Source organism: Solanum lycopersicum, chromosome 11, assembly GCF_036512215.1.
Source record: "Solanum lycopersicum chromosome 11, SLM_r2.1".
Taxonomy (NCBI): Eukaryota; Viridiplantae; Streptophyta; class Magnoliopsida; order Solanales; family Solanaceae; genus Solanum; species Solanum lycopersicum.
Genome location: NC_090810.1, coordinates 5,742,909 through 5,764,114, shown reverse-complemented (window position 1 = coordinate 5,764,114; position 21,206 = coordinate 5,742,909). Strand labels below are relative to the sequence as shown.

The 21,206-nt window shown below is 33.2% G+C and overlaps 3 protein-coding genes and 1 long non-coding RNA gene across 5 annotated transcripts; 1 reads left to right on the top strand and 3 right to left on the bottom strand.

The window, feature by feature from the left end:
• Positions 1 to 141: 141 nt before the first annotated feature.
• Positions 142 to 4,268, bottom strand: LOC101255355 (mannan endo-1,4-beta-mannosidase 6). The gene is made up of 5 exons (XM_004250214.5): positions 3,810 to 4,268; positions 1,920 to 2,117; positions 1,647 to 1,769; positions 1,025 to 1,236; positions 142 to 897 (listed from the first exon to the last, which is right to left on the bottom strand). Exons 1-5 carry the CDS (start codon positions 4,230 to 4,232, stop codon positions 480 to 482), a joined length of 1,374 nt encoding a protein of 457 aa, XP_004250262.1. The 5' UTR covers positions 4,233 to 4,268; the 3' UTR covers positions 142 to 479.
• Positions 4,269 to 6,142: 1,874 nt separating this feature from the next.
• Positions 6,143 to 9,729, top strand: LOC101255053 (acyl carrier protein 3, mitochondrial). Of its 2 annotated transcripts, none has more exons than XM_004250213.5 (3): positions 6,143 to 6,443; positions 8,601 to 8,817; positions 9,279 to 9,729. In XM_004250213.5, the coding sequence occupies exons 2-3, from the start codon at positions 8,608 to 8,610 to the stop codon at positions 9,468 to 9,470; spliced, it is 402 nt and encodes a 133-aa protein (XP_004250261.1). In that variant the 5' UTR covers positions 6,143 to 6,443; positions 8,601 to 8,607; the 3' UTR covers positions 9,471 to 9,729. The 2 variants fall into 2 exon arrangements, with proteins under 2 accessions (XP_004250261.1, XP_069147763.1); XM_069291662.1 differs by lacking the exon at positions 6,143 to 6,443 and adding an exon at positions 6,473 to 6,543.
• LOC101254753 (uncharacterized) lies at positions 9,695 to 12,855 on the bottom strand. Its single transcript, XR_011212575.1, has 2 exons — positions 11,656 to 12,855; positions 9,695 to 10,320 (listed from the first exon to the last, which is right to left on the bottom strand). It is a non-coding gene; the product is annotated as an uncharacterized lncRNA (long non-coding RNA).
• A 170-nt stretch (positions 12,856 to 13,025) lies between these two features.
• LOC101254443 (fumarylacetoacetase) lies at positions 13,026 to 19,422 on the bottom strand. Its single transcript, XM_004250211.4, has 14 exons — positions 18,889 to 19,422; positions 17,887 to 17,965; positions 17,352 to 17,410; positions 17,105 to 17,229; positions 16,873 to 16,947; positions 16,276 to 16,351; positions 16,062 to 16,161; positions 15,925 to 15,984; positions 15,722 to 15,792; positions 15,573 to 15,635; positions 14,978 to 15,042; positions 14,396 to 14,492; positions 14,136 to 14,261; positions 13,026 to 13,514 (listed from the first exon to the last, which is right to left on the bottom strand). The coding sequence occupies exons 1-14, from the start codon at positions 19,090 to 19,092 to the stop codon at positions 13,452 to 13,454; spliced, it is 1,263 nt and encodes a 420-aa protein (XP_004250259.1). The 5' UTR covers positions 19,093 to 19,422; the 3' UTR covers positions 13,026 to 13,451.
• Positions 19,423 to 21,206: the final 1,784 nt, after the last annotated feature.

The following is a 21,206-nucleotide window of genomic DNA, read 5'->3' as shown; positions in this document are numbered from 1 at the left end:
TGTATGCATCCCTTTTGTTTTGGATTTGCTTTAGCTTTAGAATTGTGTAAGCCTTTCACCTTTCTAATAACTTTGCATCTTTTCCACTGGTACTGATGCATAATAACAATATTGCTAAACCAAGAAAAACAAACCATAAGATTCTGGTCAATATCTTATTATTTCATTGAAAATGAACAAACCACTCACATTGCTATTACTCTTGTAATTGTAATGTATATGTACAACTGAGATTATAAATATACACCAACAGAATTTCGAATTCACGCCTGTACTAAAGAAAAAAATCTGGTTCTTGCACTCATTGAGCTGAAGCTTCTTACATGTCCTCGAGCAATATCACAACTTCAAATCACTCCAAACTCTCTGTTTGGCTCATTTCTAAGATCTGGAAGATGTTCAGCCGAAGTACATTACATTGTTTCTCCTATAATGTCCGTCTTCTCGAGGAAGATGAATGAATAGGAAACATTTCATATTTAAGATGCATTAGCTGAACAATGATTCTTTTGATTGAGTTTTTTGTCTGTGAGGCCTTGAGAAGATATGTTGAGTAGCCTGCAGGATTGTTCTACCATCAGTTTATAGGTAGAGGGATGCTTCCAGGCAATAAACGAGAACTGGTCACCATATCGTTCCATTCCTTCCACTAATAGCTGCCAAACCAAGGCTCCTGCACCAGCTTTCTTCTTCTTTGCTGACTCGTAAATCTTTTCATAAACTATTTTTAGAAAAATATTTCTGTCGTATAATCCATTCTTTTGTATACTCGAAGGAAAACCAACTTCTGTGAAGAGAACAGGCTTCTTAAGGATCTTTTCAGCTTCACTAATGTGAGAATCAACCCAATGAGATAGAAAATCTAATCTCGCATCTGAATTTATACCACCTTTGATCCTGCAAGTTAACATTTTCTTTTAACATAGTCGAGAAAGGCAGTGATAAACACATATGAGCTTAAATTCTACATATGCTACTATAAAAATGTATCTGATTTGGAATAAATTTACTCTGCTTGACTAACCAACTGTGGGGGTATGCATGAACGGAAGTAAAATCAATGTTTTCAATAGCCGAGTTCTCAATGAAGTCCACTCCAAGTGATTCAGCCCATTTCCCTGGGTTCAATCCAACGTTTTCAGTTTTCTCCGCACCATAAAAGCCCTCTAGTCCAATGGTCACGAGATGCTTCTGATCCAAACTTTTGACAAATCCAGCCATCTCTGCTATCCACACCTGTTCACGAAATTACCATTGAAGCTAAAGAAAGCAGGTACTACAACCAGACCTCTATATAACAATCATCCTTCATAACAACACTTCACTATAATGGCCAAATTTTTCTTCAGAACCCATTTTTTCATGTTATGTTATGTTTTCTGTTCTCTATAATAACAGCATTACAACAGCCAAGAAAATGCCTGGACAAACAATGAAGTTATAGAGAGGTTTGCCCATAGGTGCTACAGGATGAGTAAAAACTGCTTTATGTACTAGAACTATTGATATGCAAACTAACTTACACAAACAAAATCACAAGTGATCTATGCCAGATGCTTTATTTTCCTTGCTTCAAATCGTCATTTTTCTAGTGTCATTGAGAAACCAAAATCTCACTAGCAACCAGTATAATTTGGAAAACTAACCTGCAGAGCAGCAGCTGATGAACTGGATTCACAACGAGGCTCATTTATGAGTTCCCACGCAAATATAGCCGGTTCTTCTGAATATTTAACTCCACTTAAAGAGTTTTTTCTTGTCACAATTGCCTTCCATGGGCACCAAGGAAAAAAAATTAGGATGTGTTTATAGTTCGTCACGTGAAAGTAAATAGAAAGAAATTGCTTAATGGGAAAAGCTACTTCAAAGTGTATTCAATTAGCATTGACATTTGTTAAGTTTGCTTAATTTGAACATACCTTGACAAAAGACTTGTAGTATGCTTTGACCGTTGGATTGGTAAAGAATGCATCTCTTGATGATGACACATTGGTACCAGCTTCTCGCGCCCACCTCATATATTGAGCAGTGCCACCATATGCTTTTAAATTGTTTACAAGACTGAGGATTAATCGAATGTTATGCTTCCTTGCCTCAACAATGACAAAATCTAATCCCTGAAATTGATAGGATGATAAGATTATATCAAAATGAGGGGAAAAGGTAGAAATTTATTAATACCATGTGGTATAAAATTGCAGGACTTAGCAAGGCCCTGAACAATAGTTCGTAATAGTCTAGTAAGATGAACAGACTTGTGTGAATGTATGCTTGCAGATACATCGACAAGATAATCGTTAGGAATTGCATATGCGCACTATTATATCTATTTCTATCTACTGGTGGTCTACTACTCTGTGGTTTCTATTGCTACTTTCTGCTTAGTTCTTATGGTGTTAGATCGATTATATAATGAATTTTTGAACAAATACTACATAAAATTTGTATCTTCATCCATCTAGGTGCAATCCACTCTCCACACAAAACTAAATTGCTTGGATCTTCAGTATAGCAGTAGGTACTCAGAACTCATGAATACGTATCTCGACTATTCTATGGGTACCTTGAAACTGGTAGTGAGTTATTCCATCTTACCAGGTTTTGGTAGACACGAAAAAATCACCTAGCATTCTCTGCTCTCCTGTGATTTTCATCCCACTTCATTGGCCGCCACCTTGATTACTAGTTGATTTATGCACTTATCATACAAATTAAGTTATACTACCAATTGTAAAGCACAATATTTAAGTTTAATACGCCTAAGAATTATACAAAGACTCAAACTTTACCTTCTATTTTCACTAAACTTCTATTAACAAATAAAATCATCTCTGTTTCAAGAGAAATAAATCAACATCACACCAAAAACACAGCGAAATTAGAAACTGGCAAATGATTCTCATTTTTTGTGAATTAAGAAACAACTTCTCGAAGTGTTCAACGAGTTACTACTCCCTTCCTTTCAAATTATTTGTCTTACTATCCTTTTTAGTCGATTTCAAAAAAAAAAAAAATCGTCTCTTTCCCATTTTCAGCAACTCTTTTGTTCCAACTTTCCACCTTAACATGTTTAAGACCACAAGATCAAATTACATTTTAGCACATTTTATATATATTTAGTTTAAGACCGCAAGATTCAAAACTCTTTCTTTTACTTTCTTAAAACTCCACGTTAAATAAAAAACCAGACAATCAAACTGAAAAGGAGGGAGCATAAGTTATGTTGCTCAAACTCTTCAAAATTGTTGATGGACACATGTTGGATCCTCCAAAAGTAAGTGCATTTTGGAGTATCCAACACGAGTGCAAACACCATTTTTGAAAACTCCGAGCAACATAGTCTATAAGTACTTCAGTAATCCCAATTATTGCTACAAAAAAAACAACATACCCAATGAAACACTTCTATTACTTTCGTAAACTCCACGTCAATTCAAAACCAAACAATCAAATTGAAACGAACTGAGTACAAGTTATGTTGCTCAAACTCTTCAAAAATGTTGACGGATGCGTGTCGGATCCTCTAAAAGTAAGTTCATTTTTGAAGTATCCAACACAAACGCAAACAACATTTTTGAAAAATCCGAGCAATGTAGAGTCTATAAGTACTTCAACAATCCAAACAAGTGCTACAAAAAACAAACATACTCAGTAAAATTCCACAAAGTAATGTCAGGGAGGATAAAGTATACGCAAAACCTCAGAGGCACAGAGTTTGTTTCCGATATATCCTCAGCTCAATTATGCTACAAAATCAAACAAAACCCCCAAAACAATAGAAAAATTAGCAAAATCTTTAGTAGTACTACCTTAAAGACTCTTTCATTGAAGACTCCTGGAAGTAGCTGAAGATCATTAGGTCCACCACCATCACTAAAAGCCCAAGTCCTACAAACACTTAACCCCATTTCAGCTCCTCTTTTCAACATCTTAGAAACCCTAAATCTTGAAGATACCCAAACACTTTCCTCCATTAACCAATAAGAATTCCAACCATTAATATACAAATCTTTAAATGATAAAGATTGAGTCTTTGGATTTTCATTCTTGATGAAAAATCTAGTTTCATTAACCCCAACAAAACCCATATAAGGTTGTGTTACAAAGATTTGTGGGAAATTGAAATTAAAATTAAAATTGTCATTGAAACTCAAATACAAAAGAAAAAAAATTGTGAAAATGCCAAAGGCTGGATATAGTTTTTTGTCTCTCCATCTCCATTGTGTGTCCATTTGGGAACTTTTGTTGGTTTATTTAGTGTCAAATGTTAGTTATATATATATATAAAAAAAAAAAGGCTTTATTTTAATCTCCCACCGACGTAATTTTTGGAGTAATTTTATTTTCGAAAACAAACTTTATACACTATATATTTATCAAACGTATCGATAGTTTTTTGAAATTCGATTTCTATAGCAAAACTATAAAGATTAATATAATGGTATAGAGTGAATTGATATATCATTTGATAATAACTTTGTCTCACTAGTATCAAATGAATTGTTATCGAGAGTAATTTATTATATCGTTAAAAAATTGATATTTCGTTTGATAATTATTTCACTGTTATGGTTGATAATTATGCCTCAAAGAAAAAATCTCTTTGTTTATTTCTTGAGGAGAAAGTAGTCTTTTTTTAAGAAAAATCTAATTTAGTATATCGATATTTTCTTGAGGTCTGGTCTGATTAATTTAAATTTATATATTAAAAATGTTCAATTTTTGTGATATTTTTTTCTACTATAGACAATTTTCATTTAAAATCTCAAATTAAAACGATAATACGTAAAAATAAAATATTTTCACTTATAAATTCAATAAATCTCAATAATTTGATTTACTATCCTCTAATTTATGGTCAAGTTTTATATATAATGTATAAAAAATTTATCCTTTTAGTATATGAAATAGATTTATATCCTCTCTTTTTTCCTCACCTCATTTATTTTTGTCACATAATAAAATCTTATGTAATAAGGTTTGGCAACTTTTTCCAAAATAGAGAAGATTACAAATTTTATGAAACGTGTGATTTAGTGTCTTATTCAGACTTTGGTTTACAAATGTGTTTGTCTCAAGTCTTGACCTCATTTTCCTTCCACCTACACAACACACTTTATTTCTAAATTTGCTAGCAGGTTTGATTAGATCATTTTACAAGATTAAATCATCATTCGGTGACAGTTCAGATCCTATAAACTTCAAATTTTGATTTCGCCTTTAGTTATCAGCGTTGGATGTCATACAGTACTATAATTATATACTTATTTTCTTTTTCTTGATTCAAGAAATATCAATTCAGATCTTATAAACTTCAAATCTTGACTTCGCCTTTAATAACCAGCGTTGAATGTCATACATTACTATAATTATATATTTATTTTCTTTCTCTTCATTTAAGAAATATCAATTCAGATCTTATAAACCTCAAATCTTGACTTCGCCTTTAATAATCAGCGTTGGATGTCATACATTACTATAATTATATATTTATTTTCTTTCTCTTGATTCAAGAAATATCAATTTATATATGATAGAGAAATTTATTTTTGCTCTATATATTAATAAAATTTTTGATTAAACATATTCAATACAACTCATCCGGTAGCATTATATACTTCGTATTAATGTGTTTCGAGGTCATATGTATAAATCATAGTCCGAAGAAGAAACAAAAAGCAAGTGATCGAATAGAAGTAAACACATAAAGAAGTTTGAGAATTTAATATTTCTATTAAAAAAAAAAAACTCATGTCATTTTGTTTTTATTAGTATTATTAATTAGTAATCACATAATTTCTTTTTTCTCCAATGTTTTTTGCTATGTATTGTTCTAATTTGCTTGATATTTTTTATTATTATTATTATTCATTCTCCCTGCCATTCTAATAACATGATTTTTTTAGTCGAACGTTTATTTAAAAATAACTTATTTATTCCATAAAAATAAATTTAATATATGTGTATACATTTCAATTACTTGATACACGATACTCCATCCAAATATGTTATTGTTATTTTATATATAAAAATAATATAATCTTATCAATCAAACATGTTAGGTGATACTCTAGCTCCGCGGCTCCATAGCTAAGGGACAAAGAAGAGAGACAACAAAATGGCAAATAATTTTAGAATTATTAGTGTCAATATAACTTTTTGCCTATCACTCTATTAGAAAAAGGGTTGTTTGTTACGATTTACAACTATAGTTGATGGGAATTTAATTTATATATACAAATAATATAACATATACTATATTTTTATATTATTCGCTATTATTTTGATAGAGGGTTATGTACTTGAGGCCCATATTTTTTATTATCCAGGCCCAGAACTATCACTGCAAATTTATCTCTTTGAGGCAATTCATCAAACAGATAGTAATCTTAAGCAAACAGTCCATAAAGAATCAGAGAATCTAAGAAAACAAAGTAAAATTGGTAAGTTTTTCTGCTATTTCTCTCAGCTATTTTGTTTCTTGTTCCTTACCATATATCTGTATATAATTTATCATTCTGTCTAACAAGTTTAAAAAAAAAGGTGAATCATTACTTCAAGTTGTAATCTTTAATGTGTGTTGTAGAAATAAACATATGGAGTTTGGTGCTTTGGGATATAATGGGTGTTATAAAGTAAAGTTTTTTGAATTTTTTTGTTAATGGGTGGTATAAAGTTGACATTTTTGAGAATTTTTGTTAATGGGTGTAATGAAGTTTAACATTTTTGAGTATTTTTGTCAATGGGTGTGAAGGGGAGTCTTAGAGTAACAATAAAGTTGTCTACGTGTGACCTGTAGTCACGGGTTCGAGCTGTGAAAGGAGTTACTAATGGTGCCCTTAGTAGACTATGTACCTCACACCCCTTGGGGTGCGGGGCCTTTCCCCAGACCTTGCTAACGAGGAATGCTTTGTGCCAATGTGTGTTTTGGTTCTTTGATTTTTGATGCTCCCTTATTCCAATTTTATGTGACGGGGTTTGACTGTGCATGGAATTTAAGAAAGGAACACTTGTCAAACTTATATAGATATATTGTGTGAATCAGTACTTCAAGTTGTTATCTTTAATGGGTGTTATTCAAATAATCATTTAGAGTTTGGTACTTTGGTATGTAATGGGTGTTATAAAGTTAACATTTTGAGTTGTTCTTTTCAATGGGTGTTATGAACTTATGAAAGTTATCATTTTTATTGATCCCTCCATTCCCATTTTATGTGTTGGTGTTTGACTGTGTATGGAGCTTAAGAAAGAAACACTTCTTAAACTTATGCTCTATAACAATTCATAGACATTTTGTATGGCTATCATTTTAAGTTAAATTGTTTCGAAATAAAGAAAGTTATCATCTTGACTTTGATTCTTTCATATGGATTTTGAAAGCATCACAAGACGATTTTGATACCCTATTAAAATTGGAGCTTGGCTGTTGATGTATAATTTGATAAATAATCTTCATAACTTATGTAGTGGTTATGGATTGAGTAGCAGTTTCACTTGTTTTTACTTAGCATTATGCTCCTTTCTTTTAGGAAATTAGTTTTGGTATATATAAATAGACCATTGAATGGCTTTGTAAAGCTCCTTGCAAAATATCGTTAGGAGGATGGGATGATGTGATGGATTGGAAAGCACTTTTACCATAGCCACTTCTTCCGGTATCAGATGACTGCTGGCTAGGCTTATACGATCTCGTTTATAGTTCTGAATTTTTCTTCTGATTCATAGGCAAATTTGAGATTAGTTTAATGGGTTGAGGATGTGAAAGTTGGAATATTAAGGTGTTAGGACATTCATTGTCAGCAAAAGCAGATCTATGATTCATATTTTTATGGGTTCCCTCAACGTGAAGTAAATATACAATAATAATAACTAGGTTCACAGTCAATTATTTTGTAGATAATTGGTGGATTTCTTAATACATACAGTATATAGGGTCTGTGGGAAAAGCTACTGGTTCCGTGAGCCCGTATAGTAAATGTTGCTTTTACCACTGAAGGCAAGAACAACATCATTTCCTGGAGCAAGGGAATTAAATTTTCAGCAGGAAAAATCTCATTAGGCATTCAAGTTTGAAACAAGTAGTAAGACTTTTGCTTATATGATAGATCATATATTTGTGGAGCAAAAGCATGTTAAGTGTGGCAATACGGTAGACATGTGAGCATTGGCTGTGGAAAATAAGCATGCTCGCTTTAATATAATTAGAGTACGACATGTGATTATAGGCCGAATGTCAAGGGTGCTAATTTAGGTTGCTTCTCCTGTTCAGAAATTTGATTCGATGAAGTACATACCTGTTAAACAAACTTGCTGACAGTTTTGCATGTCATAGAATTACAGCCTCTATTTGTCACTTATAATTATGTAATTGCTATTAAGAGTTAGCAGATTCTCTATTCACTTGACCAACTTATCTTGGTGAATCTTCCAATACATAGATATGAAACAGGAAATGTGGGGAAAAAATGGCTTATCTTGCTGTTAGTACATGTATGCCTTATCTTTAGGACTTTCTACTTCTCTTTGCCTTGTTTTCTTTTGCATCTTCTACCTCTTTAAACTGCTTTTGCACGTGCTAATACATAGACGTCTTGTTGTAGGTTCAAAATGCAAAGCTTGAGATCATCTATTCTGAAGTATGTACAGGTTAAGGTCCCAAAACAAGTATTATCATCTCAAGTTGAAGGCCGGAGTGCGTTAAATATTCTCAATTTGCAAATACGCACCTGTAGCAATTCTGGTTCCACCGATCAGGATCAGATAAAGGAACAAGTGCTTAACCTGGTGAAGAAATTTGACAAGATTGATGCAACCAAGGTGTGATTCATCCATTTTTTGTACTTCTGATGCGGAACATAAGTTTATGTGTAAAGATTAATAAAACTGCAACAAGATAAGTACTCCCACTGTTTCAATTTGTTCGTTTACAAATATCTTTTTCCCTATTTTGGCAACTCGTTAGTTTCAGTTTTTCATATGGCATGTTTAAGACCACAAGATTAAAAGACATTTTGGTACATACTACATATCTTTAGTTTAAGACCATGAGATTCAAAAGTCTTCTTTACTTTCTGTAACTCCATGCCAAGTTAAAACTAGACAAACAAATTGAAATGGAGGGAGTAATGATTCAATGCTAAGATCCTTGAAAGTTGAAGCCGGTTAAAGTTAAATTCTGGATATGTCTCTGCTGATGGTCTATATCAATTTAACACATGTTGTGGCTGAAATTGAGTCAATTAGTGGATATTACAGCTGAATCCTAAATCTTTTTATAGGTCACTGAGAGTGCTGATTTCCAGAAGGACTTGAGCCTAGACAGCTTAGATAGAGTGGAACTTGTCATGGCTTTTGAACAAGAATTCTCGATTGAGATACCTGACGAAGAGGCAGACAAGCTTAAATGTTGTGCCGATGTTGCTCAGTATATCATTTCTGGAGCTGAGAAGAAAGCTCAGGAGAGCTCCTAGAGTAACTTATTAGTTATCTCAAGGAGAGGATGTCACGTCATCAGAATAGACAAAGGTTTTTTTGGAACATTCTCCTAGATAGTGTTTCTTTTGTCTGATAAGCTGTTGAATCCCAGGATCACATCGTCCTTTAACTTCTTTAAGCGCATCTTTTAGTTTTTCGTGGATCTGTGTGAATGATTGCTACATTTATGCACCCCAGATTTTAGTTATTGATTCTGCAGTGAATACAATTTATACTGTTACTTTAATATTCAAAGTTTGTGCATCTGGTGTGGCTATGAAAGGCTCAGTGGAAATACATGTGCCTGTTACACATCATTCATGCAAGAATGAAGAAACCTTATATTTACATCTCTCTCTCTCTCTCTCTCACACACACACACTCATAAACTCGTCGTGGGAGGAAGCAAACGACAGATTGTGGGCTAAAACAGGGTTATGTTTCAAGCTTCATCCAACAACTCAATGTTTGTGACTGATCAAAGCGCCAACATATTTGAGTTATTGGACGTGCTAAACTTTTCGCCTCCTGATCACATGACAACTTTTGTTCTGCACCTTTGTGTAACTTTAGGGGTCAGATGAATTGTTTGTATTGTGTAAGTTCGGATGCCTCCACCAATCGAAATTAGCTCGAGACCTTTGTGCTTCCCTGTAAAAGCATGTTCACAAATGGTGTTTCTTGGCAGACGAAGGACTTTAACAAGACATGTTTTTTCCAAGTTTGGAATAGCATGAAGATGAGAAGGAAGGTCAATAAGGAAATCTCCATCTTCATCTGTAGTGTTTCTTGCCCATGACCTCCTTGTTTTTCCACTTGATCCACAGAACACACCTACTGATGCACCTGAAATTTGTTGTCACATTAGTAGTGAAAAAGAACCTTAGCGTAAATGGTAAAGTTTTGTTTACGTTTTGACCAGGAGGTCATGGGCTTGAACTGCGAAAAATAGTCTTTTGGCATAACTAGTAAAGTTGTTGACATGTGATCAGGAGGTCAAGAGTTCGAGTTGTGGAAATAACCTCTTGCAAAAATGCAGGATAAGACTGCGTACAGTAGACTCTTACGGTCCAACTGTTTTTTGAGCTTTGTACATCGGTCAATTAACTAGACCTCAATTTCAAATTATTTGAATTTTACTATACGAGTAAATTAACTATACCTCAATTTTAACTTACTTGGATGTTCTGATATGAATCAAATCAACTGTATCTCAATTCCAAATTACTCAGACTTTATTATATTAAAATTAAGACCCATATTTTCAAATAAATGCAACGAATTTAGTGAGTTTATAATTTTATGTTAATTTACCAGCTTTTGGTTCCAATAACACCATCATTTTGGTAGAACAGAAATTTGGTGGTGTTCAATGAAAGAAACATATCTTTATTAATATACAAACAGGTCCATCAAGTTTTCATAATTTAATATTCAATCTTACTTTTTCTTAAAAAATACTTTTTTTTTTCTCTTTTCTGTTTTCTTTTAACTTTTTTTCTTTTTTTAATAAATAAACTATCTCATATAGTAACTATTAAAAGAATTAGAAACGCTTCTAAATTAAATGTATCCTAATTCCATTTAAGGATCAAGTTTAACATTAAACTTGAGTTAATATTAATTAACTTTAGGCTTAACAACACAAATTAACTTCTGTATATCTTAGGACGTTTAATTTCATCTTATTATCCATTTGCAATTTAACTAGTCAAAACTACATAAACTAGCTAATACTATAAAATTCACGTAAAATCGGATTTTCATTTTTATAAAAAATAATGGTTTAGTTTCAAACAAATTAGAGAACCTATAATTATGTTTATGTGATACAAATTTAAATTAAGTAATTGTGAGTTTCAAATCGTTATAAATAAAGGATCTACACTATTAAGACAGTTTTTTAATTATAAAGACTTTCAATACTTTTTTAGTTTAAAAAAACAACAATAACACATATTCTCTAAATTTTCACAAGTGAGTATCTGAAGAGGATGGTGTGTATGCAATTTTATCTTCATCTTGTGAGGACATAAAAATTATTTTTGAGAGACAGAATAATTTTATAGCTAAATAATATATAACAAATTATCAAAAACATTCAAATATATCTAAAATAAACATAATAGTTGTTGTGAGTTATTTAGCAACAGATTAGCGACAAATAATTATCATATGTACCTTGGATAGGTGTCGATTCAAGTTGAAAATTATCATCCTTGATAATAATATTGTTACAACCATGATCATCATACTCATGACAAACAATTTTTCCATGAATAAAAACAGTGGAAAGCTTTTCTTCTCCATAACCAGCCATTTTTATCACATCATCTCTCATATAAATTGATTCAACTATAGAAACTCCACTCTCTATACCCAAAGTTTTAAGAAGAAAAAATGAAAAGAAAAAAAACACAAACATCATTTTTTTCTTCACAATTTTATTCATGAAGAAAAAATTCATGATCTTTGTGTTGCTATTGTTGTTGTTAAAATGAAAAAAAAAAAATAAAGAAAACTTTGTATCAAAGAAAGATTTTATAATATTTTATTTTGTATAAGATGGAATGAAGAGAAAATGAAACGTTACCTATCTTTGGTTTTATATATAAGCAACAAATATATGCATGGTTCATATGAACTATTTATTAATGCTATTACATTTATAACCTTAAGGCTTCCTTAATTAAGCAAAATAAGAAACCGATATTTTAATATAGGCTTTACAATTAATTAAGATGGTTTAAATGCATTGCTCTATTAAAATTAACTCATGACAATTAATTTATTTTTTTTTGCTCATTAATCTTATTTTTATTTTTTGTGTTAATGTTTCTCATGTTAAAGTATAGTTTGAAACTTCATTCTCATTAACACTTTAAGTTATATATAGCAATAGAACACACACATTTTTATATAGTCAGTAGACAGATTATTGTTATTGAATCTTCGAGGAGCTGAAAGCAAATTTAACAGTGTAGAACCTCTTTATAACGTGTAATTTTTATTAAATTTATAAATAAAAATGTGTTACAATTTTTCCTTATTTCCACAATTCTAATTAACTATGTTTTTTTCGATTTTTTCTAAATGGGAAAATAAATCAGAGTAATATAAACTGAATTCCGAAGGTTGCAAATTATATTATTGAACTAATATCAGATAGAAAAGAGGCAAGGGCATTTTAGACCTTTAAAGGAAAAAATAATAGTAGTTGACGTATCATAACGTAGGGGTAAAATAGTCAAATCTTATTTTGACAAGATGAAAAAATTGCAAGTTTGAAGAAATTATTGGAAGGTTAACTATCAAGTTGGTAGCCTAATTCTATCACATACATACATTCATATATTTCTTTATTATTCACAAAATATAAAAAAAAATAAGGTGTAGAAAGCTATAAAGCCCCACCAAGTGTTAATATGTCTTCAACTGCTATATTGAGCTCTTTGCATGCAAGCAAAGCAAAATCTTATATTACTCGAGAATTCATGAGTCAAGCCTACCTCAACCATATTCTTTATCTACATATTTTGAACACTTAAATGTAACAAAAAAATCCATTAAGAACTTTAGGTTACCTTACATCATAAATCATCTTTAAACAATGAGTCCACTTATTGTTGAACAAATTCTATAAATTTGAGAGACATAATAGAGTATTCAACTTCTTTAAGCTATTAAGTTTTACCAACATGGATTGTAATAATAGGATGGGTGGGTGAGATTCCTTCGCCCTTTAATAAGATATCTCGAGTTCGAGCTCCTAAAAATTAAAAAAAATACAACTGGATTTTGTTTGTAGTTCATCAATGTATAATACAGAATGCACTTACTCTAGGCCCAGCCTAGATTGTAACTCCAATTCTTCTGACTCTACTACTTTACTTATTTTGATCAGAAACCAAAGCAGCCTTGAATTGTTGTATACATTTCAAAATTGCTCATGGGCTGAACAATGTAACCATTCACACTCAGAGCGGAGACGGGACAATTTTCCCTGAGCATCTTCCGAAACCAATTTTGTATCCATCGCCCTGATAAATATATCGAAAATCAACTAGTATCAGACCAACATACGGGTAACAGCAAATGCACCACTTTGATGAGGGAGGAATGCAAAAAACAAGGTCCAATGACTTCAATGTCACCGTGTCAATTAAGATTTCTTCATGTGAAATGTCACCAGACATATCGAGTATCAGTTACCCGACAATAGCTTACTTTGACCAAGAAATTTGCTTGAGCTACATCGGCTATTTTCATTGTTCAACAACTTTTGCAGGGTTTTGTTTCAGATAGCATTTGTACAATAACGACGATAACAGATTATAGGTAACACGGCAATAGAGCTTAGACAACCAAATCTCCCAAAAGCAACAAATGACGATAAAATGAAAGTAATCATCCTATTACAGTAAACCAAATTCCACCAAGCAGATTTTCAAAAATCATTTTTAAATCAGAAAATCTAAATATGTGGTAGTTTTCCACTTTAATCTTTACTAAGTGAAATACTAATCATGTTTCTTTTAGACCCTGGAGAGAAAATTCCTGTGTTATCTTCCCCGAGCGCTCGTAAATGAACGTGTATGACATCAATAAGGCAAACGAGGTACAAGTGCAGAACTGGTAAGAAAAGGCATCCAGATGCAAACCTGACAATAACCAAAGAAAGTTACTTCATCTCCATCTTCTAAGAATGTACGGGTAGTTCCACCTAAAGACAAAGGCTTTTGTCCATTCCATGTTAGTTCAAGCAAGCATCCATAAGATTCTGGTTCCTAGAAGCAGAGATGGATGGACGAATTACGTCATCAGTAAAAACAGCAAGATGACAAGTCAAAAAAACAAGTCGACAAGGAAAATTGGACTGAGCAACTCTAGAGGCATCATGCAGCCAACTAGTAAATCTTACTGGTCCGCTGATAGTTCCAGTTCCAAACATGTCCCCAGGCCTTAGGTTACAGCCATTGACAGTATGGTGAGCTAGCTGTTGAGTAATTGTCCAATATCTGTATCACAGGAAAGCCATTCATCATTACTATGGTAAAAAAACAAAACTTCTGAAAGCAAAATCTCCTTTGGGTTTTTTCTCTGATGATCTTTTTTTTGATAGAATCTCCTTTACACTTGATCACCGCTGAGCTGTTTAGCATTTGAAGAACCAGAATCCCCAAAAGATAATTGCTTAAGGTTATTGAAAGAATTCAGTATTTTCTATCTTGTTTCCTTTTTGAAAAAATAAAAAGGAGGGGCCAGCAAGGTCAAGGACAGGGAGGAATATTAGGGGCAGGCAATCCAATCCACAGTTATATGAACTATATCATATTCATTCTTCACCATCAAACTAATTGACACCAGCAAGATGAAGAAGGCTTTAACAGCAATAGATATCCAGTTACAAAATCAAAAAAGAACTAGACATAATGAATCTGCTGAAAGAAATGACAACTTAAGACCTGTGAAATTGTAAGTGGCAAATGCAAAATATACTTACAAGTGGTTAAAGTTGCTTCTTGTCACAACACATGAATCAGCTTGTCCAGAAGGTTTAATGAGGACCTTGATTTAAAAAAAAAAGTCCAACCATTACCCAGATGATCTATGAAACTTGATTAAGCACAACAATAATGATGATATTAGCACGGGTAGAGAGATACGATTATTTCTTGTTCTTTTATCCTCTTCCTGGTAAATCAACATAAGGTGGGAGAAATTACTTCTTTACAGGGTGAAGGTATTTTTCACACCCATTACCTTCTTCTCCCTCAAACCTCCCCCTACCCCTCCGCCATTGACACCTACCACCCCCACCCTCCTTCTTCCATCACCACTTTCTGGAAGGAATTCTTTTTGGTGGTGTCCAAGTATACCCATGAATTGTTGAAAAGATCCAATTATGTCTGTTAGTGAGGGGCATAGTCGAGACGATGCAGAGAAGTCTATGAGACAGGTAGGTTAACGGAGGGTATATCTAAAAAAAAATCACAAACATTGACAGCATTTCTTGACCTTACCCTTGAAAAGAAAACATTGTCAACTAATTGCTAGATAGATCAAACCTATCATGGAAAGCATAGAGCAGAAGATACCTCCAAAGAAATATCATAGTTTCTTGATGTTTTCTCTACAAGATATGTCAATGGACAAGGGTTCTGCAATTGAAAGAAAAGAGAAGTTCTGCTCAACATCAATTTCACTGGCGATGACATAGGGATTTAAGAGCTAGAATTCAAGCTACCTGCTTTGGGACCTCACAAGCAAAGGGTTCTAAGGCATCTAAAGTCACAATCCAAGGAGATATGGTTGTCCCTGCAAGATCAAAATTGAAAAAAGAGATTATCCCAAGGCAATATGACTAGAATACTTCAAAAAATAGATTATGCTTAGGCAACAGCAGTAGTTAATCACAAATGCATGCAATAAATCAACTGGATTTCTTACCAAAACTCTTTCCAAGAAAAGGACCAAGAGGCACATACTCCCATGCCTGGATATCTCTTGCTGTTTAAAATAGTCTCGAATCAGCAGGAAATCATTCCATAAGAACTTTAAAAAATCAAGTGTATTTTGAAGCATACCACTCCAATCATTCATCAAGACAAGTCCAAATATATGATTTGCAGCGTCATTGACGTCGATTGTCGTTCCTAGTTCATTACCAGGGCCAACTATAGCAGCCTTAAAGCAAAACAAGTAAAGTACGTAAAAATGGAACTAATAAGCAATGCAGCAAGGAAGATGAGAGTTGGGGACCAACAATAAATAGAGCACTTCCATGCCATACATTCTCACCATTTCCAACTCAAAATCCAATTTTCTCGAAGGTCCAAAATATGGCGCAGAATTACCAGTTGGATGACCTTGTCCTCTGGAAGACACATTTAATGAAGAATTATAAAGAAAGGAAATGCCAAAGGTTACTTGAAAAATGAATGGAATAGTAGGACGAATCAGATCACACATAATCGTTTTACGCTATCGATATGAATATAAATGCACCATTAGTGTGAGACTTGAAATTTAACAAGTGTCAAATTTCATAGTTTGATCTAGCAAAAAAGAAGCACTTCATGTCATGAGTTGGCACAACAATGAAATTGCTTCACTGCCAGGTACAAAACTAGAAGTTTAATATAACATGAAATGCCACAGAGCAGGCCATGTTAAAACTAACCAACTAGATTCACTTAGGTGATAGCGCAATGGGACCCTTCTACCAAAGGAGTGATAACCGCATAAAAATTTGACAACTCCTCTATGATTAATTCACACACAATTCCCATCAAATGTGTCTTAAGACACAACATAGCTATCTTCCTAACTCCTCCACTCACAAATAAACTGATAAGGATCTCTAAAAGGAACAGGAAAATCTACTTTTGAGATCACCTGGGTCTAATGATATCTGTTCCAGAAACGACAATTGATGATGCTCGCCCATGGTAAGCAATAGGAAGATGGAACCTGAAAAGAGTGCAGGAGTCCATGAACAAGCATATATGTATATGAACGCGAAAATATGGAAGTTCTGATCCCCCCCACCCCCACAGACACGGGATGGCATGTACTGTCAAAGCTAATATATCCTGTCTTTTCACAGGTGATTGTGTTGACAGCATACCAATTAAGGTTGATAGGATTTTCAGGGCCACGAAAAAGAGTCCCACAATTCTTGGCATGGTGCATTGATGCAAAGAAGTCTGTATAGTCTCCAATCGCAACAGGTAGAAGCATTTGCACCTTTTCCTGAAGAATTGACCGACACAACACGAGAATTAAGACAACGCGAGTTCATTAACAGACATGACATTTCACAGGGAACACAAGTTCACCAACAGAAATGACATTTCCAAGGGATCACGTCTTACCATAGGAAGAAGAGCTATCTTTCTTAAATCAGCATTGTCACGCAATGTTGGTTCTGTGGCTGCACAAGAACAAAATAGAACAATCCAGCTTCAACTTTCATCAAATCCCCCCCCCCCCCCCCCACATTCAAACTCAATGGGATTACGGTAAGTTTTAAGTATTTCGTCTTTAGAGGAGGATTATAGTACCAAGTCCCCCTCCTTGTGTACCTCATTTTAATTAATATATGAAATTCCCGCCCAAATATCTGATTCCAAAACCTGGAAAGTTGCCCCAAAAATGATGGACCTCAGGTAATCCAATACCAGAAATTGCAGGATAGATTGGATGGAGGTTTGTAATTGAATAAACTTATCATCTTTTAGATTTTAATAACATGTTTTCAAGTGACATAGGAAATGAATCCAAAATGACTAAGAAGAATGTGGTTTGAGTTACTGGTCCAAATCTAGATTTTCCTATGTGTATCAAACAAGTGTGAGGGTTTACGCATATAATTTGATGATATAACCTCCATCCAAACATGAAGGATACCTGATAACAGCTTTTGCAATGTCACCCGAGCTTCCTTCCATGCAGGTTGTCCCAATCCAACAAACTTGTTCAAGTTAGGCTGCAAATGGATTGTATAAATTAATTATGATTATCACAGTCTCTCCACCTTGCCATTAGCAGAGAATATCCACAGCAGCCAGACACAAGGCTTGGTGGCTTACCATAATTAATTGTTAGGCAATTTCATATTACAACTTGAAATAATGGCCGACATTTAATTTGAGATGAAATCCAATTAGTGGACTGCCATCAACATAGTACATAGATTTTTTTTTCTTTGTTTTTTTGGGCCATAAGAAGGACATAACTCGATAAAAAAGTAAGAGATACTTCACACATTGCAGAGTACAACACTCACAAGTCAAGATGTATCACTAACACAAAAATAAGACGGAACGAACAGTTGAAAATAACCAAAAAAGAGCTCATAAATCAGTGAAAATTAGTTTAAATTGAGCTTGATTGCCAGAAAAGCATACACTTCCATCCAAACAATAGGCAACACTGTGCAAAAAAGTAAACGCACATTACCATAAAACTGAACTGAACAGTAGGAAAATTGCTAAATGTACAACTAACCAGGGAACAATAGACACTGACTACATCTTCAGAATTGAATGAAAATGAGTACCTAACGGAATTGTTAACTGTAGGAAATGCTCTAAACGTACAACTAAACAAAAGCATGATATCACTCAGAACTGAATGAATACGAAACCCGAACACACCTATGTCATAATTCCGAATACAGTATATACATGCAAAATAAAAGCCTTCTACGAAACTAATTGTCAATGCATGACCGAAAATCAACGAAAACTAGCTAAAACTGAACTTACCAGTCGGGAAATTATACACTTCCATCGAAACGATAGGACAAAATAAGCACAAAACTCAACGAAATTAACTTAAAACTAAACTTAGCATTAGGAAAATTTCTAAACGTACAACCAAACAGAGCACAATAGAACGCGAACAGACCTGATTGAAACAATCGGAGTTACTGAGCAAAGGACCGTCAAATAAACCGGCGCAAGCAATCACCGATAAGTCCAAAACAAATTCTCCGATAGCGACGCCCGGTCGAGGTAGTGAATCCGGTTCAGGCTTGAATACACCGTACGGCAAGTTCTCGAGAGGGAAGTGAGATTCCGGTTCAACTTCAACAAATGACTTCAACACCATGACTACGCCGATGAGGAGTAGGATGAGAGAAAAACGACGACGTTTGGGAGGTCGAGTTTAGAGTAGAAGCTGAAGTGACGATGGTGATGAACGCTAAAAAGAGAATTTGTAGATGACTAGAGAAAATGGAGTACGATTTTTTTATATATATAGAAAATGAATTGACGGTCAGGATTGCGAGTAGAGAAGGTATAGGTAGGATCAATGGTGGTTGTCACCTGTCATTCAAAGGAGCAGTCATCCTTTTTCGTCGCTTGAGCAAAAGTGAAATAGAAATGGTTTATACCCAAGTTATGGATAATTTGATAGAGAAAATGATCAAAAAGCCCCTAATCTATGATTTATTCTTAATTATATATTTTAATTTTATGGGGTTTCATTATTCCTAAAAAAAAAATTTAAATGAAATATATTTCTCCTTAAAATATTATAATCGATCAAATATCAAGTGTGTGAAACAGATACTTACACGTATTTCATCAATTATTTCCTTAAAAAAAAAAAAATGTTCTTTATCTTCTTCCTTTCTTCAACCATTTTTTGTAACTTAAATTTTTGTCTAATCTTGATTTGGAGAATTCGTTGATGGATATGGGGGAAGTCCGCATCTATCAGCTACGCAATCCTTACTTGGACAATAATTGTTCAGCAAGAGACAAAATCAAACTGTTTTCGACACCGTATAATTTGTTCGGGAATGAAATCTCAGAGAATAGGAATGTACCCACTTCTGAAAAAGTCATCATGAACTTGAGGTCATGATTAATGATCTTAGTTACCACAATAAAATGTGTGTCAATAACCTATTGAATTATCCGGGTGAAAGCGATACATGTTCAGAGGTTCAAAACTTATAATAAATTAGGGATACTATCGGAAAAAACAAAGTTAATGATGAAATTGAAGATTATACTAACTAGTTGTGCGTAAGGAAATACTTATCTCATCTAAATTTCTTCACAATTTTATGTTGCAATTTGAAAAAATAACATCGAAGCTCTTGGATGCAATAAGAAAAGTTAGAGATGAGCTTTAACGAGATTTAATTTCTTAAAAGAAAAAACTGAATGCAATAGAATCATATTCCACTAATAGTCTTAAATATATTTGTATTTTTTAAAGAATTATTAATTTATGATATTAACGGGACCATATATTTATATAGGGGTCTTCCGAAAATATATCATCTTATCAAAATTGATGATTTATTTCATTTGCTCAAGTCAGAACCGAAGAAAAATATTATTTTAGAGAGATTATCAATTTATCGAGTATTAATTTATAGAGGTTTTGTTGTATCTCAAACATGGGCTATAATACACCCGAAAACGGTAATAATTGGGTATTACTAAAAGTTGACTCGTAAATACAAAAATATTCGTTAGGAAAACGGCGGGACTATACGTAATACTTCGCTAACTCAATACGGAGGTTATCATATAGTTTTTTTTAAAAAAAAATTAAGAGGGGAGAGAGGGAGGCTATAAGACGCCTAATCCATTGGCTAATACACACGAAATTAGACGAATGCGATAAATTCTAAAATTTTGCTTGTAAATATAAAAATATGCGTGAAAAAAATGACAGATTATATATAATGCTTACCCAACTCTTTATGGAAGCCTTCACGTATTTTTTCATAAAACATTTCAAATTTGTTCATAAATCACATTCATAAAATACATTTTATTCATTGTTTGTAATCTTCAATGTAGCTCTTTGTTTTCTCCCTTACTAACATTAACTAAATTAGAAAATAACAAATGTTTTCTATCATTGGAAAAGAACTCCACTTTATTGCATATATTTTCACTTTTTCTCACATAAATATTCATATATCAAATATGAGATAATACATACGAAAAATTATAAAAATCAGACAATATTTAAAAATTGACTTGTAAATATAAAAATATTTGTGCAAAAAATGGTTGGACTATACATAAAGTTTTACCAACTCATTACGGAGGTCCTCAATTAATTTTTTCAGGAAATGGGGTGTCCAAAAGGGGCCAGATCCATGTGATAATATACACGAAATCGGTGAAAGTGAGGTGATGGGTACTGACTATCTTCTAGAGAGCTTTTTTTTTGAAACACTCTCATGTGATAGT

Coding starts and splice junctions, on each gene's coding strand:
- LOC101255355 (XM_004250214.5), bottom strand. CDS start 4,232: ATGGACACACAATGGAGATGGAGAGACAAAAAACTATATCCAGCCTTT. Junction 1,237..1,646: donor CATCAGCTGCTGCTCTGCAG/GTTAGTTTTCCA, acceptor TTTCGTGAACAG/GTGTGGATAGCAGAGATGGC. Junction 898..1,024: donor CATGCATACCCCCACAGTTG/GTTAGTCAAGCA, acceptor GTTAACTTGCAG/GATCAAAGGTGGTATAAATT.
- LOC101255053 (XM_004250213.5), top strand. CDS start 8,608: ATGCAAAGCTTGAGATCATCTATTCTGAAGTATGTACAGGTTAAGGTC. Junction 8,818..9,278: donor ACAAGATTGATGCAACCAAG/GTGTGATTCATC, acceptor ATCTTTTTATAG/GTCACTGAGAGTGCTGATTT.
- LOC101254443 (XM_004250211.4), bottom strand. CDS start 19,092: ATGGTGTTGAAGTCATTTGTTGAAGTTGAACCGGAATCTCACTTCCCT. Junction 17,411..17,886: donor ATTGCAAAAGCTGTTATCAG/GTATCCTTCATG, acceptor GTTCTTGTGCAG/CCACAGAACCAACATTGCGT. Junction 15,793..15,924: donor TTTTCTTGGAAAGAGTTTTG/GTAAGAAATCCA, acceptor TTGATCTTGCAG/GGACAACCATATCTCCTTGG.